The following is a 19,563-nucleotide window of genomic DNA, read 5'->3' as shown; positions in this document are numbered from 1 at the left end:
ATCTCTTTAATTTTATCAACCAATAAAAGAGTTTCCTTCTTAATGCGTTTTCTCAGACCAACAGAATAGGAGATAATCTGTCCACGTATATATGCTTTAAAAGTGTCCCAAAGTGTTCCGCAAGAAATATCGTCCGTGGAATTAGTTGAAAAGAAGAAATCAATCTGTTCCTTCATAAATTTAATAAAATCCGGATCTTGCAGTAAGGTAGAATCAAATCGCCATTGTCTAGCACTAGAAGTTGTATCCGTAAATTTAATAGAAAGTTTTAATGGAGCATGGTCAGAGATGGCTATAATATCATAATTACAACCAATTACCAATGGAATAAAACAAGAGTCAATAAAAAAATAATCAATTCTGGGGTAGGAATGATAAACATGTGAGAAAAATGAAAACTCTTTGTCCTTAGAATGCCAAAATCTCCAAATATCAAAAATTCCATTATCAATCAAAAAAGAGATAATATAAGTGGCCGACTTATTAGGTAAAGTCTGAGTAGATATAGATCTATCCAACAAAGGATTTAAACAACAATTAAAGTCACCACCCATTATTAACATATTCATTTAGATTAGGTAGAGAAGTAAATAAGGACTTAAAAAAATCGGGATAATCCACATTTGGAGCATAAACATTAACCATAGCAACCTTTTTATTAAAAAGTAAGCCAGTAATTAACAAAAATCTACCATTCGGATCTGAAAAGATATCGTGTTGGACAAATGCAATAGAGGAGTCAATAAAAATTGAAACTCCCTATACTTTAGCATTCGAATTCGAATGGTACTGTTGACCCCTCAAAAACCTAAAAAAGTGATAATTATCCTCTTTCCTCACATGAGTTTCTTGTACAAAAATAATATGTGCATTGAGTCTTTGGAATACTTTGAAAATCTTTTTCCATTTAATCGGATGGTTTAAGCCATTAGTATTCCAAGAGACAAAATTAATGGTCTGAGCCATATTTCTGAAATCAACCCTTTGGTATATAAAGGGTTAACCAAATTATGAACTCATGCACCCGGAAGAGGAACAAAAATAAGGGGCGGACCCAGAACTGACGACATCACGGACATTTTTGTAGATTAAAATCAGCCCAAATGAAGAAACTAAAAAAAACTGGTGTAAAGAACATAAGATTTAGAAAAAGACCCCCCACCCCCCCCACCCAAAAGGAGAAAAGATCTCCCCAGCCAGGAAAAGGCTGGGAAAAAAGAGAAATGAAACTAAATCTACCCCCATATCAGCAGAAGGCAACTCCATATATAAAGGATAAAAAAGATCCACCCAAACTCTAAAGAAATAATAATCACTATACTAAAACCAAACTTCTTAATATAATTGCTAGTAAAAAAAACAAAAAGAATATAATCACTAGTAACTTATAAATCGGGTTAAAACCCAAACAAACCAAAAAAAAATTTAAACTGTGATAAGAAATGCATTATAGGAAGAAGATGAGAGAAAAAAAAATGGCGAAATCAAAAAAAAAAGCCAAAAATATTTTAGAGAAGAAACCGCCATCTTAGTAAAAAAAATTCACCTTTGAAGGATTAATAAAAATGACCAAAGCTAAAGTACAGTGATTAAAGTAAGTAAAATAAAAAGATTAGTACATCAAAAAAAAACTTTAACTAGAGTATAAAATATAGAGTAAACCTACACCAAAAGCCAGAAACAAAATCTGGTTTTGGAAACAAAAGCCATCTTGCAATGATCAAAATCACTCATTTATTAGGGATGAGAATCCATAGCAGTAGGGAAGTTCTCATTCAAAAAGCTTCTCGCTTCAGATGTAGAAAAGAAAACATGCCGTGATGCATTGGGAGGCGATATTCTGAGCTTTGCAGGGTATAAGAGCGCAGGTTTTAGATTTTTCTCATAACATTCGGACATCAGAGGTTTAAAAAGAAGCCTTGCCTTCATTACTTCTGGACTAAAATCTTCCACTAATCGAAAATTGAATTCTTGAAATTTGACCATCCCTACACGCCGAGCCACACGAATAAGTTGCTCTTTAACATGCACATAATGAAATCGGACAATTACAACCAGTGGTTTAGCTGAAGCACTTGGTGATCGACGCATAATTCTGTGAGCGCGATCAAGTAACGGAGGACTGTCTGGGAATACAGAAGGGAACGCATCCTTTAAAAATTGAGCAAAGTACTTCGAGGGGTCCCCTTGTTCAATACCTTCCGGGAGACCAAGTATGCGTAAGTTCTGTCTTCTGGACCGATTCTCAAAGTCGACACTCTTGGCTTCAAGTGTTTCCACCTGTTTAATCGTCGAAAGTAATTTCTGCTCCAGTTTTTCGATTATCAAGTCTCGCTTCCGAGCGTCCTCTTGCAAAGTTGCGATTAGAACTTGCTGCTGGTTAACTACTGAATCCGTCTTATCCATATAATCTTGAAAAGCCTTTATATCTTGTTTGAAAATTTGTCATTGTTCTTCAAATTTTTCATTTAAAACCTCCAATAACATTTCATAAGTCAATTCAGTGCGCTTAGGATCGGTCTTTTTCTTCTTCCCGTTCCCATTAGAATCTTTCCCAGGTTCTCGCCCTTTAGATCTAAAAGCCATTTCTGTATTCATTTCTTCAAAATTCACAATAAACTCTTAAAGATAAGTCCAAAAAAGTAGCAAGAATCTTTTGGTGTAAGTAAAAGTAAGTTAAATAAGGGTGATCATAGGTTAAAAAAAGTAAAGGTTATGGAGCGAATCTGAAACAATGCTCACTCCATGAGCGTCTCCTGCTGACCTTGAACATCAATTTCTCAAATTCCAGTAATGCCCACTATCCTCCCCACCCCTCTCCCTTTCCCATCCCCTTTTCCCTTTCTGACCTCATCTCCCCAAACAACTTGCCAGCTCTTTATTTCATCACTCCCCCTTCAGGTTTCACCAATCACTTGGTGGTTCTCCCCACCTTTTAAATGTACTGCTCGGTTTTTTTTTCCTCCAGTCCTGCTGAAGGGTTTCGGCCTGAAACGTCAACTGTACTTTTTTCCATAGATGCTGCCTGGCCTGCTGAGTTCCTCTAGCATTTTGTGTGTGTTGCTCGGATTTCCAGCATCTGCAGATTTTGTCTTGTTTGTGGTTTGATTTCTCCTCTGACCTCTCCCAATAACAAAGTGTTTTCGCTAACCGAGCTGCCACTTACTGGATGCTTCTTTGATTTTTGCACCATTCTCTGTAAACACTAGAAACTTTTGTGTGCAAAAATCCCAGGAGGTCAGCAGTTGCTGAGATACTCAAACCACCTCTCTTGGCACCAACAATCATTCCACGGTCAACATCACTTAGACCACATTTCTTCCCCATTCCTAGGTTCTGTCTGAGCCAACTAAACCTCTGACCAATGCTTTCATGCATTGTATTGCTGCAACGTGATTGACTGATTAGATATTTGCATTGCGCAGGTGTACCTAGTAAAGTGGCATAATTGATGGTAAAATTTAAAAATAAGTTAAGTTTTTAAGATCAGCAGCATAAACAAGAGATATCCTGATTATCATTGGCACAATACCAATGCAAGCAGAGATTTTTTTGCCCCCTGTTGCAAGATTATTGGAGCTGCTGTAAAATAGATTTAAGGAAGTGGAGTAGTATTGTTGTAGTGAAGATTTTGATTGTTATGGAAATAGCTTAGATTCTTTTAAAAGTGTTAAAGCAATGTTATGTATTATCTTTGGAGTATAAGAATTCCATACGAATGAAAATCTTCACATGTTGTTCCATTCTGTGTTAGTTTCAGCTTGCTGTATTCAGTTGATCTGCTACAGGTTCTTAGTTATGCCTCATGGTGCATTCTATGCAGGATGTTGTTAAAGAAACATATCACAATAACAGTGATTTTCAATCACTAGAGAATTTTAATATGTAAAATGGGGCACTACTGTAGCAGTTAGTGCAAGGCTGTTACAGCTTGGAGTGTCAGAGGGTTCAATTGCTGAAGTTTATACATACTTACTGTGATAGAATGTGTTTCCTCCGGGTGCTCCACAGTCCAAACATGTACCGGTTTGTGGGTTAATTGGTCATTGAATATTGTCTTGCATTTAGACCAAGGTGAAATAGGTGGGTTGGTAAGCCGGGCAACTCTTTGGGCCTGAAGGGCCTGTTCCACACTGTATCTCTAAATAAATAAATAATGTATGCATGCTGCCGTGATGTGGGGAAAGATGCAAGAATGCTCTGCGAAATTGCAGGAGAGGCTGCTGAAAACCAATGCACAGATGTGGCATCTTTTTTTGTTCAAGAGGACCACAGAACATTGGGCTACAGGCAGGCGATATTCATGAACTCTGTGAGGAGAAACTCATGAACATAATCTGTATATTTCTGTATTATACATTAGAGAAGTCTCTAATGCCTGAACTCGGCTGAGGAAGATTAGATTAAGTCTTCTCTGTTTGAATGTGAACTACAAAGTGCAACAGTGAACATTAAAACATGAGTCTTAACAGAGATCAGCATGAGTGATGACATAAACATTGATTTGTCTAACTTTAAGTAGTCCTACCTGCTCCCCCTTCTCTTTTTTTGTTCTCTTGTCACCCCTTCTCCTCACCTGCCCATCACCTCCCTCTGGTTACCTTCCTCCTTTCCTTTTTTCCATGTTCCATGGTCTTCTCATATCAGGTTCCTTCTTCATCAGCTCTTTGCCTCTTCCATCTATCACCTCCCAGCTTCTCATTTCTTCCCCGCCTCCATCACCCACCCACCTTCCCTCACTTGGTCTCACCTATCACCTGCCAATGTGTATTCCCTCTCCTATCTACACCTTATTCTGGCTTCCAACCCCTTCTTTTCGAGTCCTAATGAAGGGGTTCAGCCCAAAATGTCGACTGTTTATTCCCATCCATAGATGCTGCCTGACCTGCAGAGTTCTTCCAACAATTTGTGTATGTCATTCAAGGTGATTACACTAAGCTTAAATTCATGATTGAGCCTGAGATTTTTCTGATCTGTTCACTGGAATGTTTCTCCATTGACTCATAAAGTAAAGAAATACACACTGTTTGTTTACCATTTTGAAATGTGAGGAATGAGAAACATAACCTGAATCAATGCCAAGACTTGATCTCAGCTGTGTACTGAACTGAGGAAAGATACTATCTGTAAGCCAGAAAGACTGGGGAAGACGGTGGGAGAAAGTAAGGAGCAGAGTTAGTACATAAGGGAGAACCTTAACAATATTATTTGGTTCCGTGTAGTTCACAAAAGTTCAATAAAAATGGAAAGGAAAACGTGGGTCAGAATCTATATAACTTCATAAAAATAATTAAAAGAAATGCTGGATGTTTTGAACACATTTCGTATTTGTGTAATGTTTGCTTTTTAATGCATCAATTCTTGCACCCCTCCCATCATCCAACATGTGCTCTCTCCATTAGCCACCTCACATATGCTGTCAGTTACTTACATCTGTGTTCATTATCAATTCCAATAACAGCTATTTTTTCACCAATATTGTATATGTCATTTTACATTAAACTTACAATCCAGGAGCATGATGGTTGGGAAGCCATTTTGTGTCGAACACTATTCATTAACAGTATATTTTGAATAGTTATTCAAATGTATCATTATATTCTTGATCAAATTTGCAACTATCATTTTTTTTTTGCAAATAATCCATTCAAACCAGGTGAACCTTAACAAATGTTCATACCGTTGTGGTGCTTCTTGCATACACTGCAACCAAAAATATCTTGAACATGTTTTCAAATGGCAGATATGTTTGGAAAACCCATTTCTTAGCTGTCTTCTAAGTCTTGTTTTCAGTGCTGCACGTGTATTGTTTTTGAATTCAGAATAAACTGGATTCATTGCTTGCTGCTTTAGTAGCTGACTACTACTTTATTTTTAATTTCTCATACGTTTGAAGCTCATCTTTTTTAGAGTTTGCTTGTCCTGAGTGTTACAAATTTTAGTTTATGTAGAAAGCACTTCCAATGCCTAATATTCTCAGTTGTGGTAGGGCAGGAAACAGAATGTCAGTCTTCCACTGTTTTCATATTAAATTTTGCTCCATTTATTTTTGGTTCTAAGCTTGCAGTTTGGTGAATATTTCTTATTCAAGAGTACACTTGAAAAACTGTATTTAATTTCATTCCATATGCATGAAAATTAAGTGGTATTTGTTATTACTCAATCATGATACAGCTTTATCAGATATTAACCTCAAGTATACTGTACATATGCAAAAATCAGCTCCAAAGTTAGATAAAACTGACGTGATTTGACAATTCATATCATTGAATTTTTTTTCTTTATTTCTATGTTAATGTGAATTTTGCATTATTACATTAGAAATGTCAGTGTTCTTGTAAATTTTAGTACTTTGGGACCAAGTTTTATTATACAATCTAATTCCTTACCGTCCCCATAGTTTCTTTCTGCAACATAGAGGAAAAAAGTCTGGTAATTTCCTGCACAGGACCGAAAGAAGCTGCAGAAGGCTGTAAATCTGGTCAGTTCCATCTTGGGCACTAGCCTACAAAGTACCCAGGACATCTTTAGGGAGTGGTGTCTCAGAAAGGCAGCGTCCATTATTAAGGACCTCCAGCACCCAGGGCATGCCCTTTTCTCACTGTTACCATTGAGTAGGAGATACAGAAGCCTGAAGGCACACACTCAGCGATTCAGGAACAGCTTCTTCCCCTCTGCCATCCGATTCCTAAATGGACATTGAAGCTTTGGACACTACATCACTTTTTTAATATACAGTATTTCTGTTTTTGCACATTTTTAAAAATCTATTCAATATATGTAATTTATTTACTTGTTTATGTAGTATTATGTTTTATTTAATTTATTTTTTTCTCTCTCTGCTAGATTATGTATTGCATTGAACTGCTGCTGCTAAGTTAACAAATTTTTTGTCACAGGCCAGTGATAATAAATCTGATTCTGATTTTGAAATTGCATCTATTTTAATGCTAGGCGTCTCGGATAACACATAGCATTATGATGTTGTTGACATCACTCAGACATAGTTGAAAGATAGGCAGGACGGGTAACTCAAACATCCCAGCCTATAGAATTTTAAGGTGAGATGGATATATGGGAGGGAGTGGCATTGGGAGTGCAAGACACAATACACCTCTGTAAGGAATGAGAGGAATGGTCTCGGGCATCAGTTACTTATGTTAGGAGATAAGTGCATCGACAAGGTTATTGCAATAGATGTGGACTACATGGACTTCAGTAAGACCTTTAACAAGGTCCCACATGGGATTGAAAAGTTTAGAGCACAGTATGCCAAATTGGCTTGACAGATGCGATGGTAGATCATAAACAGAAGAGATTCTGCAAATATTGGAAATCTTGAGCAACAGGTACAAAATGCTAGAGGAACTCAGCAGGTCAGGCAGCATTTATGGTGGGAAATAAACAGTCGATATTTTGGCCCAAAACCCATCACCTTAACTAAAATGTCAGCTGTTTATTGATTTCCATTGATGCTGCCTGATTTTCTAAGTTCCTGTTGCTTTTTGTTTGCGATAGTAGATGGCAGTTTTCAAGATTGGATGCCTCTGACTAATGGTGTTCCACAGAGATCGTTGCTGGGACTCATGCTGTTTTTAATATATGTGAACAATTTTTATGCAGATGTAAAGTTTGGCACAAAGATTGGTGGAGTTGGTAAATTGGGTTGAGAAATGGCAGATAGAATTTAATCCATATAAATGTGAGGCGATTCATTACAAGGGTATGGATAGGATAGACTGCAAGAATCTTTTAGAAACATAGAAAACCTACAGCACAATATAGGCCCTTCAGCCCACAATGCTGTGCTGAACATGTACTTACTTTAGAAATTATCTAGAGTTACCCATAGCCCTCTATTTTTCCAAGCTCCATGTACCTATTCAGCAACCTCTTAAAAGACCCTATTGCATCTGCCTCCACCACAGTCACTGGCAGCCCATTCCACGCACTTAACACTCTGCGTGAAAAACTTACCCCTGACATCCCCTCTGTACCTACTTCCGAGCACCTTAAAACCGTGCCCGCTGTGTTACCCATTTCAGCCCTGGGAAACAGCTCTGAGAAAACTTGAGAAAAGGCCAAGTTCACTCAAACTATTCTCATGAGGTATGCTCCCCAAACCAGGCAACATCCTTGTAAATCTCCTCTGCACCATTTGTATAGTTTCCACATCCTTCCTGCAGTGAGATGACCAGAACTGAGTATAGTACTCTGCCCACTCTCTCAGCCCGGTTTTGCATCCTATCAATGTCCCGCTGTAACCTCAGACAGTTCTCCACACCATCCACAGTACCCCCAACCTTTGTGTCATCATCAAATTTACTAACCCATCCCTCTACTTCCTCATCCAGATAATTTATAAAAATCACGAAGAGAAGAGGTCCCAGAACAGATCCCTGAGGCACACCACTAGTCACCATGCAGAATATGACCCGTCTATAATCACTATTTGTCTTCCGTGGGCAAGCCAATTTTGGATCCGCAAAGCAAGGTCCCCTTGGATCCCATGCCTCCTTACTTTCTCAATAAGCCTTGCATGGGGTGCCTTGTCAAATGCCTTGCTGAAATCCATATACTCTACATCTACTACTCTACCTCCATCTATGTGTTTAGTCACATTCTCAAAAAATTCAGTCAGGCTCGTAAAGCACGACCTGCTTTTGACAAAGCCATACTGACTATTTCTAATCATATTATGCCTCTCTAAATGTTCATAAATCCTGTATCTTTTCCATCAGCTTACCAACCACTGAAGTAAGACTCACTGGTCTATAATTTCCTGGGCTATCTCTACTCCCTTTCTTGAATAAGGGAACAACATCTGTAACCCTCCAATCCTCCGGAACCTCTCCTGTTCACATTGATGATGCAAAGATAATTGCCAGAGGCTCAACAATCTCCTCCCTCGCCTCCCACAGTAGCCTGGGGTATATCTTGTCCAGTCTCGGTAACTTATCCAACTTGATGCTCCAGCACATTCTCTTTCTTGGTGTCTATATGCTCAAGCTTTTCAGTCCACTGTGAGTCATCCCTACAATCGCCAAGGTCCTTTTATATAGTGAATACTGAAGCAAAGTATTCATTAAGTACCTCAGCTATCTTCTCCGGTTCCATACACACTTTTCCACTGTCACACTTGATTGAGAATAGGACCTATTTTCTCTTGTCTTATCCTCTTGTTCTTCACATACTTGTAGAATGCCTTGGGGTTTCCTTAATCCTGTCCACCAAGGCCGCCTCATGGCCCCTTCTGGCTCTCCTAATTTAATTCTTAAGCTCCTTCCTGCTAGCCTTATAATCTTCTAGATCTGTATCATTACCTAGCTTTTTGAACCTTTTGTAAGGTTTTTTCCACTTCTTGACTAGATTGTCAACAGCCTTTATACACCCTGGTTCCTGTGCCCTACCATCCTTTCCCTGTCTCATTGGAACATACCTGCGCAGAACACCATGCAAATATCCCCTGAACATTTGCCACATTTCTGCCGTGCATTTCCCTGAGAACATCTGTTCCCAATTTATGCTTCCAAGTTCCTGCCTGATAGCCTCATATTTCCCCTTACTCCAATTAAACGTTTTCCTAACTTGTCTGTTCCTATCCCTCTCCAATGCTATGGTAAAGGAGATAGAATTGTGATCACTATCTCCAAAATGCTCTTGCACTGAGAGACCAGACACCTGACCAGATCTATTTCCCAATAACAGATCAAGTACAGCCTCTCCTCTTGTTGGCTTATCTAGATAGTGTGTCAGGAAACCTTCTTGAACACACCTAACAAACTCCACCCCATCTAAACTCCTTGCTCTAGGGAGATGCTAATCAATATTGGGGAAATTAAATCTCCCACCATGACAACCCTGTTATTATTGCATCTCCCTATCTGCTCCTCGATGTCTCTGTTACTGTTGGGTGGTCTTTTCTCCATATCAAAAGTAACTAACACTGGAAATCTTAGACTTTGGGTAAGGGATAGAGAGCTGCAGGGGAACTTTCTCACCCAGAGTGCGGAGTATGTGAAACACACTCCCTGAGAGAGTGATCAAAGCAGAGTCACTGACAACATTTAAAAAGTATCTAGACAAGCACTTAATCACGTCAGTATAGGCCAGGTACTGGTAAATTGGATTAATATGGATTGGCACCTACTGGTATACATAGATGATATGGGCGGAATGCTTGTTTGCATGCTGCATGCCTCAAAAGACAGGTCCTAATGTACTAAAATCATTCCAAAATTGTCATTGCTGGGTGTCTATTGCTTTTTTAGGATCTAGGATACACTCTGTAATCTTCGGTATTCCATCACTATGCATGCCCATAAATAGCTGTATGCAAGACACAATGCACTTCTGTAAGAAATGAGAGAAATGGTCTTGGTCATCAGTTACTTGTTAACTAGAGTAGTGTAATGTACTCTGATACTTGGGTACAACTGTCACCTGCAATATACAGCATATATTAATCAGATTTTTTTTTATCACATCTTCTTGTGGAATGTCAAAAGCTTTATTTCTTTCATTTGCCATTCACGTAAATCTACCTTGTCCATGCCTCATCATAGATTTCCAAAACGAAATAACAAAATTATCTCTTTATAAATCGTATTCATGCCTTTATACTTGTTCAGGATCACAGTCAGCCATCCCAAATTGTGGTAAGATTCTCTAGATTTTAGATGTGTTGTCTGTGATATGCTTGCATTTTCATGCATTTCTGCAGTTATAAACGTATGTGTGTGTGTGTGTGTGTGTGTGTGTGTCTGCTCTCTCTACTTCAAATGAGAAGTATAACCAAGTACAAAATCAATGCAAAATGCACAATGAGTTATAGGTATGTTAGCATCTTTCAGGGAGGCATAGGAAAGCAAACTAGAGCAATGCTTTGTGCCCTTTGCATGAATGAAAACTAACTATTTCTTTATGGAATTGAATATCAGCAAGATGATGTAACACAGCAGATAAAAATGAATAAAACCAGTCAGATTACAGAACCATATGTTTCTGACACCTCCTTATAGTGATTTACTATTTCATTTTAATCCTCCACATTTTAGAAATCCTCTAGAAAGTTAAGAATTAAATGATTCTGTAATGTCTAATATAACTTGCTTTAGACATTTTGATGCAAATTTCAATTGAATTATTGTATCAAGACCATCTTTATGGTTAAATTGAAATCTACTAAACCAGAGTTTAATCTTTTGTGTTCAGTTACTTTATGTATCTCGCACATATTTAAAGTCCCTTCTTTAAATATGGAAGGTTGCTAATTCTAAATTGATGATACGCTGTTCTTATTTGCAGCATTCCAAAATAATTTAGTCCAGTTTGTATTTATTTTAAATTTAATTTTGACTTAGTAGCTACAAAAATTTTTGAGGAAGTTAATAAAGTAAACTGTATTAATAATTTTTAATTAACTTGAAGTGCTAAGACTGCCCATTAATGACACCTGCCCAACCAGATTAAACGTTCCTTAAGACATGGGCCAATTGTCATGCATATATGTGATAACAGTGAAAAAATAATTGTATTCAGATGCTCGTGCTATGTTGCATCAACCACATGGACATGAGTTATTTTGATTACTTATTTTATTATTGCTGTCCGAGCAGATAGTCAGGAGTGTTTTCTGCACATTTTTATTTCAGCTGCGAGTCGTTCTGGTTCTCCTGGAAGAGTATTAAACAGCACCGCACTTTCGACCATGAGTATTGGAGCTCCACGGGCGATTCCCACTGGAGCTGCAGGGCAGAAACGCAGCAAGATACCACGCAGTCAAGGATGCAGTAGGGAAGCAAGCCCGTCTCGATTGTCTCTGGGTAAGAAATAGCTTCTTATCCCATTTATTCAATTATGTTCTGTCGTAAGTTTGTTTCATGCTTCCTCCTATCCATGTTGGTTGCCATTGAGAATTCCCACCTTTGATTTAAGTTAAGGTTTCCCAACTTTTTAATGCCATAGACCCCCTATCATTAACCAGTGGGTCTGTGGACCCCAGGTTGGAAACCCCTGGTTTAAGTGTAGGTTGTTGGTAACTTCTTTTTTGTCTCCTGCTGTTGTTCCAGAAATGACACCTTGCTACCCCATCTGCTTGTCACAAATTGACAGCAGTGTTAGTACATTATAAGCAAGTCATCCTTCAATATATTTTGATTAATACTGGCCTGTCCTTTCACACCTATAGAGTGGCTGACTGAGGGAAAGGTCCATTCAGTACTTTTAGCTGTGCTTCCATCTGCTGTTACAGGCAGTAGCAAACAGGTGGCCAAAGCTCACTCTTGATATCAAAGTATCTTCCACCTAAAACATTAATTCTTCTTCTCTTTCCACAGAGCTGCCTAACTTATTGGTTGTTTCTAGCATTTTTCTGTTTTATTTCCCATTTCAAGCATCTTCAATTTTTGTTGTATTTCCGTTTACTCTGGATCAGTAAAGCCTTTCATACTGCCTGGTCTTCTCATGGAAAAAGCAAGATTCCCAACCCCCTTTCCGTCTTTCAACTTTGCCCTCAGTCTTAGCAGACGTCAAAAGGTCTGCATTGGCAATACATACGTAAAGTTGAATAAATTAAGACTTTTTTTTCCTGGAGTGTAGGAGAATGAGGGGAGATTTGAAATACAAAATTATTTTTTTTAAATCAGCCATGATTGAACGGTGTTGCAGACTTTATTAGTCGAATGCCCCAATACTGCTCCTATGTTTTCTGGTTTCATTTCTTCCCTCTTTTCCTTGATCTATCAAATTCTTACCCACCTCCACATTAAATGCTTCTAATGATCAAACTTACCAATCGTTGGGACAAAGAATTCCGGAGGTTAAACATACATTGGCAGTCTAATTGCTGAGCGATTTCTATTAGTTTTTCAAATATTTCTGCAAGCTCATGAATAGCATATTGATTAGTGGCTGAATGGCTGAGTCTGAAAAGTGAGGAAACATAAATCTGGTGAGTATCAGTTGCAAATTATGTGGGAATTATAATCTGCAGCCTTATGAGCTGTTTTGGGCTCCATATCTAAGAAAAGATGTGCTGGCATTGGACAGGGTCCAGAAGCAATTTATGAAAATTATCCCATGAATGAAAGGGTTAATGTAGAATACTGTACAAAAGTCTTGGGCTTACACCAAGTCCTGATCTCAACGTTATTGAGGCTGTCTAAGATTACCTGGAGAGATAGAAGCAAGCAAGATAATCTACATCTGCAAAGGAATTGTGGCAAGTTGTGCAAGATGCTTGGAACAACTTAACAGCTGATTTTCTTATAAAACTGCCCGACAGTGCATCTAAGAGAATTAATGCGGTTTCAAAGTCAAAAGATGGTCACACCAAATATCAATTTGATTTAGTTTTTTTATTGTTTACTGCTGTTTATTGTAATTTTTTGATATTTAGAAATTTTTCTCTTCATTACTTTGAAAAGCATTTTCACTTTGCAGAATTTTTTTTACGTGTACCTAAAAAGACTTTTGCTGTATGATGAGCACTTGATGTCTCTGGGTCTATACTCACTGAAGTTTAGAAGAATGAGGGAGTTCTCATTGAAATTTATCAAACATTGAAAGGCCTGGATGCAGTGGATGTGGAGAAGATGTTACCAATAGTAAGAGAATCTGGTACCAGAGGGTATAGCCTCAGAATACAAGGACATCCGTTTAGAATAGATATGAAGAGGAATCTATTTGTCCAGAGGGTGGTGAACCTGTGGAATTCATTGCCACAGACGGCTGTGGAGGCCATGTCTTTGGGTATATTTAAAGCAGAGGTTGATAGGTTTTGGATTAGTAAGGCTGGCAGATGTTACGGTGAGAAGGCAGGAGAGAATGGGTTTGAGGAGGATAATAAGTCAACCATGATGAAATGGTGGGGCAGACTCGATGGGCCAAGTGGCCTGATTCTGCTCCTATGTCTTATGGGTCTTCACTATCAGTTCACTTATCGTTGTCATCCTCAAAATTACTGATCAAGTTTTTGTCTTATGGTCGTCTTAGTTTTTTTACAGTATTGATGGTTATTATTTTACCAAATCTGTTTTTGATTCCATGCAAACACGTACCAGTTTTGTGACTCATACAGGGACTAACTCAGATATTTCTTGTTCAAATGATGGAAAAATCCCTGAAATCTGTGCATCAGTATGCAGTAGGGCATTTTTAAATTGGTTTGCTGAAGTGACTAGATTGGTCATTGCTTTCATTTCAACCTTGGTCAACAGTTCAGAGACAACTGGAGAGAGATGCTTTCTCGTTTAACAACAGAAAAGCACTAAAAGTTTATATAATTGACATTTATTCATGTTAGGAACTGTTCTTCAGAAGGTTTGTTGAAATGAACAGAAGTTCATTATATTAAATCATTATGTGCCTAATCCACCTAAGAGCAACAACATCTGTCTGATTTTCCTGTTACCATTAATTATGTGGGAATCACTGAAACATGATAGGATAAGTGAAGCAACTTTATAGTATTACTGATCCATCTTTGATTTATTATTGCTGGAGCCAGGGGGTCATATAAACTGCAAGATGATAACCCGATAGTTTTAAGAAAGTAATTTCTTTATTTCTCAGATAGACATAGCGTTCCAGCTATGTGTACGGATGCAATTAGGAGGGGAGGCTTTGTTTCTTTTTTCAAATCCATACATCCCTCAAGATCGTTGCACAGGTTGATAGGATAGTTAAGAAGGCCTATGGGATGCTATTCTTCATTAATAGAGGGATTGAGTTCAAGAGTAGAGAGGTCATGTTGCAACTCTACAATTCTCTGGTGAGACCACACTTAGAGTAGTAGTTATATGGTTATAGAGTATTGTGTTCAGTTCTGGTCACCTCATTATAGGAAGGATGTGGAAGCTATGGAGAGGATGAAGAGGACACTTACCAGGATGTTGCCTGGATTGGAAAACAAGGCTTATGAGACAGAGCTGGGATTTTTCTCTTTGGAGCATAGAAGGATGAGAGGGGACTTGATAGAGGTCTACAAGATTATGAGGGGTGGATAGGGTGGATAGCCAGTACCGTTTCCCAGGGCACCAGTAGCAAACGCCAGAGGGCATATGTACAAAATTAAGGGAGGGAAGTTTAGGGGAAACATCAGGGGTAAGTTTTTTTTACACAGAGGGTTGTGAGTGCCTGGAATGACTTACTAGGGATGGTGGTGGAGGCTAAAACATTAGGGGTATTTAAGAGCCTCTTGGACAGGCACATGGATGAAAGAAAAAGAGGGTTATGGGGTAGTGTTGGGTTTAGTTCTTTTTTTTAAGGAATATATGGGTCAGCTCACCATCGAGGGCTGAAGGACCTGTACTGTGCTGTAGTATTCTAGTGTTCTAGTAACCCACAACCTCTTAATAGCTCTGATTATTTTTTGATACCATTTGGTACTTAGGTTTTTGAAATTTTCACTCTGAATAGTTAGTACAAAGTAGAACATAAATTAACTGTTGGCTTCACTGCTGGCTGAAAAACAGTGATGATGATCATCATTCTTTAAATGAGCTGTGACAACAGTCCATAACCAACATCCTTCTGTTTTGAAAACCTGAGTTTATAATTTTGACAGTGGATGCATTTTTACAAGAAGAATATTTCAGCATCTCGATGTTTTAGTAATTGTGCTGCTCTGTACCCATCCTGATTCCTGCTAGTTCGGGGCAGTCGTATCCCTCGACCTAGTGTAAGTCAGGGCTGCAGCAGGGACGCCAGTCGTGAAAGCAGCAGGGACACCAGTCCTGTTCGAGCGTTTACTCCACTTGGTAAGTTGAAGGAGTCCTCACTTCATGCATGGCTACCCATTTCTCTTCCACTGCCATCCAGCTCATAGTTCTATATGGCTGCTCTCTCCTTCCATTATCCATTTCCAATCATTGACTGTGACATTAAACATCTTAACTACTTTGTGGCTGTGCATTATATGAATCTGGTATCTGCTTTGGAAATGCAAGTTAAATAACTTCCAGCCAAGTATTTCTCCATTGTTTGCATATTTGTCAGACAACCAATAGTTCGAAAAACTTTACAAGTTGAAAAATAAGGCATAGAAGTACTGATTAATATGAAACAAGAAGTGAGATTACAAAAGATTTACAAAAGTTAAGTATTTTAGCACATTAATTGCATTATTCCCATCATTAAAGTATTATACTGGCATGAAATATTGAAAATTTATATTTAGACAGAGTTTGTTAATCCCTGGATTAACAGAGTTTGTTAATCCCTTGAATCTGTTGAACTGGGATATTACCAAAGTTTTCTTTAAAGTTGATTTTCAAAAATGGGAAATATTAATTTTTCATAGTTCTAGAATTCTTTTTAATATCACGTTAATTTTTATACCACTTTATGTGGCAGGAACTTCTCAATTATTATTAGGTCATCATTGTTTCATTATCATTATTTCTTATGGAGAAGAGAGTGAATCAGCAGATGTAATTCCTGGTGAATCTGTTTAAATTTCCAAATCACCTGTTAATATTTAGAATGGACAGTCTAGTTAGAGCCAACAAATACAAAACAGCTTGTCCCTTTTTTAAGAAAAAAAAAAGGGTGAAGTAGGTACTTACCATTAGTCAGAATTTGCTGTAGGGAACTTCCCCTTGCTTTATCCACTATACTTTCGATTAGTTTTAGCAAACCTGTTTTCTGGAAGTTGGAGAACCAAGCAATGTGGCAATCTTTACAAGAATCTAGGCCCACTTTGTTCTGGAACAAGATACTGTAAAATCCCTTAAATCGGATTGACTGAGTAAAGCAGGCTAAATCAGGAAGTAGGGGCTAAAATTATGAGCCCTATGTCGAATCAGATGTAGAGAGGGAGGGAAATTAGCATTAGAGTACAAAACAGTTCTTGTTTTTTTTAATATCTCCAAAAATTTAAAAGTCAGACTCTAATGACAGTTTGGTAAAGAATCATGTTGGAAAGATGCTTAGAGGTTGTCTTATGTAGTAGCTTGGTCCATATTTACCAGAATTTCACAGCAAAAGTCCATTGGGGTGTTAAGTCAAATGGCTCTGCATTTCAAATGTCAGGTCAATGCATATAGGAGAACAGTTTCTGAATTTTTGAGCTTTTGTGCACTTCACAATAATTGCTGTGTTAGCTGTATGTGAATTGCAGTAAGGATGATTAGCATCACCATAATTTCCACATTTACTGGACCAAGTTATTGGATTGTCATTTATGGTTATTTTGAAATTACTTATTTAAATTTACATTTTAATATACTTAATAATTATTAAAATTTTGGATATGATACTTTCACATTTCTTCAGATGCTGTGTAAAGTTTCATGAGGCTGGAAGTGATTTAACTGGTTTTATTGTATACTCTAGCATGCATTGAATGAGAAAGCTATATACTTCAATATTGAAGAATTCACTGAATATTCAACCAGACAGAATGGCACTGCTTCAGTAGATTATTTAACTGTATAAATTACTTGGAGATTCAGTGAATGGTAGAAGAATATTATCGAAAAAGATAGCTATTCTTGAATGATGAAGGTGGCAATATTCCAGTATTGAATTTTGATTTATTTCTTCTTGCACAAAACTGTTGTTTTACAAGTATTAATATTTGAGTATATTTTTCTTTCATTCATTTGACTGGTAAGTTGACCAATACTTTCTCACTAAATGGAGCAGATTTGTTAATTGTCAAGATATATTTTATATTATTCATGATCTATTTTACAAGGTGTGTCCAACTGTATTAAAGGTTTGTAATTACCATACTTTCTTCCAATTCCTATGAAACCATGCTATGAATTGAACATCAGATTCAATCCTGTTTAGTACGACACTGAAGCAAAATCATTTTTTCTAATACATTGCTGAGCTCAGAGTGGTTCAGTTGTTTTATCTTTTCAGTTTGAGCAAATTATTTCCAGTTCAACATTTTGTATCTGCGTTTCAGATTTAAATCCTCAAAATAGTCATCAGACTATTCATCAGATTTGTCAGACTTTTAGATAAGGAAAGAAACTAATTCTTCGTTCTCTGGTCCACTTTAATAATTGGTACTTGAAAGATTTCCAATGAAGATGGCAGCACACTGAGACGCAGCAGCCTCTCTGGGTCTAAACCGGGGTTCCCTACCTGGGGTCCATGACCTCTCATTTAATGGTCAGGATCCATGGCATAAAAAAGGTTGGGATCCCCTGGTCTAAACAAAGGTGTAATTGTTCGTCCTCTGCATCTTTTTCACAATCGCAAGACATTGCTGGATAAAGAAAATTAGTGAAGGGGAGGTTAGTGTTGAGGAAACAGGTAGGCTGCAAAAGGACTTAGACAGATTAGGAGAATGGGCACGAAAGTAGCAAATGAAATACAGTGTTGGAAAATGCATGGTCATGCACTTTGGCAGTAGAAATAAATGTGCAGACTATTTTCTAAATGGGGACAAAATCCAAAAATCTGAGATGCAAAGGGACTTGGGAGTCCTTGTGCAGAACACCCTAAAGATTAATTTGCAGGTTGAGTCAGTGGTAAGGAAGGCAAATGCAATGTTAGCATTCATTTCAAGACGTCTAGAATGTAAGAGCAAGGATGTGATGCTGACCCTTTGCAAGGCAGTGGTGAGGCCTCACCCTGAGTATTATGTACAGTTTCAGTCTCCTCATCTAAGAAAAATGTGATGGCATTAGAGAGGGTTCATAGAAAGTTCACAAGGATGATTCCGGAAATGAAAGGGTTATCATACGAGGAACGTTTAATAACTCTGGGTCTGTTCTCGCAGGAATTTAGAAGGAAACCTTTTGAATGTTGAAAGCCCGAGACAGACTAAATGTGGAAAGGATGTTTCCCATGATGGGGGAGTCTAGGACAAGAGGGCACAGCCTCGGGATAGAAGGACAACCATTTAAAACAGAGATGCAGAGAAATTTATTTAGCTGGGGGTGGTAAGTTTGTGGAATTTGTTACCACAGGCACCTGTGGAGTCTAGGTCGTTGGGTGTATTAAGGCAGAGTTTGATAGGTTCTTGATTGGACATGGCATCAAAGGTTACAGGGAGAAGGCTGGGAGTGGGGCTGAGGGAGGAGAAAGGATCAGCCATGATTGAATGGCAGAGCAGACTTGATGGGTTAAATGTCCTAATTCTGCTCCTATATCTTATGGTCTTGTGGTCTTTTAGCAACACCCAGTACTGCAGGTGTATGCCGCTAGCGATTTGCTGGATAATAGTGGAGTAGGACTTGTTGCCCTATGCGTTGCAATGGGTGATTCATTGAGTCATTGGTGAGACCAATGGCAAGGGAGCTGCACTGCCTCGATTGTTGCGTGGACAAGGCCCTCATGCCTTGGAGTCGCCTGTTACTGCTAGGGATGGAGACGCTGCAGCTGGATTGGGGCTGGCCCCTTCAGTCAGTGCTGCCCTCTAGCGGTTCACTTCCGGAAAGACAAGCTGGATTGCACTTGTCTGCGGCTGCACTAGCACAAGATGCAAAACTGCAGCGGGCTTGCAGAAGCATGACTCCAGGACAACATCCATGCACCATCAATCTACAGGACTCAGGGCCATGGGCTATATATATTTATTTTTGTCCTGTAACTGTATAC

At 38.3% G+C, this 19,563-nt stretch overlaps 1 protein-coding gene across 44 annotated transcripts in view; it reads left to right on the top strand.

The window, feature by feature from the left end:
* Positions 1–19,563, top strand: part of clasp2 (cytoplasmic linker associated protein 2) — a 380,510-nt gene that overhangs the window by 242,242 nt on the left and 118,705 nt on the right. For 21 of the 44 annotated variants that reach the window (XM_073035883.1, XM_073035069.1, XM_073034738.1 and 18 more), the window contains 3 exons: positions 10,632–10,658; positions 11,655–11,825; positions 15,654–15,761. In XM_073035883.1, coding sequence (XP_072891984.1) covers positions 10,632–10,658; positions 11,655–11,825; positions 15,654–15,761 — 306 coding nt within the window. The remainder of the gene's footprint in view (positions 1–10,631; positions 10,659–11,654; positions 11,826–15,653; positions 15,762–19,563) is intronic. The other 23 variants (XM_073034575.1, XM_073035242.1, XM_073035126.1 and 20 more) reach the window with 2 other exon arrangements.

The sequence above is a fragment of the Hemitrygon akajei genome, chromosome 1, assembly GCF_048418815.1.
Source record: "Hemitrygon akajei chromosome 1, sHemAka1.3, whole genome shotgun sequence".
Lineage (NCBI taxonomy): Eukaryota > Metazoa > Chordata > Chondrichthyes > Myliobatiformes > Dasyatidae > Hemitrygon > Hemitrygon akajei.
The sequence above is the reverse complement of the archived record's forward strand: the minus strand, read 5'-3'. Positions and strand labels throughout refer to the sequence as shown.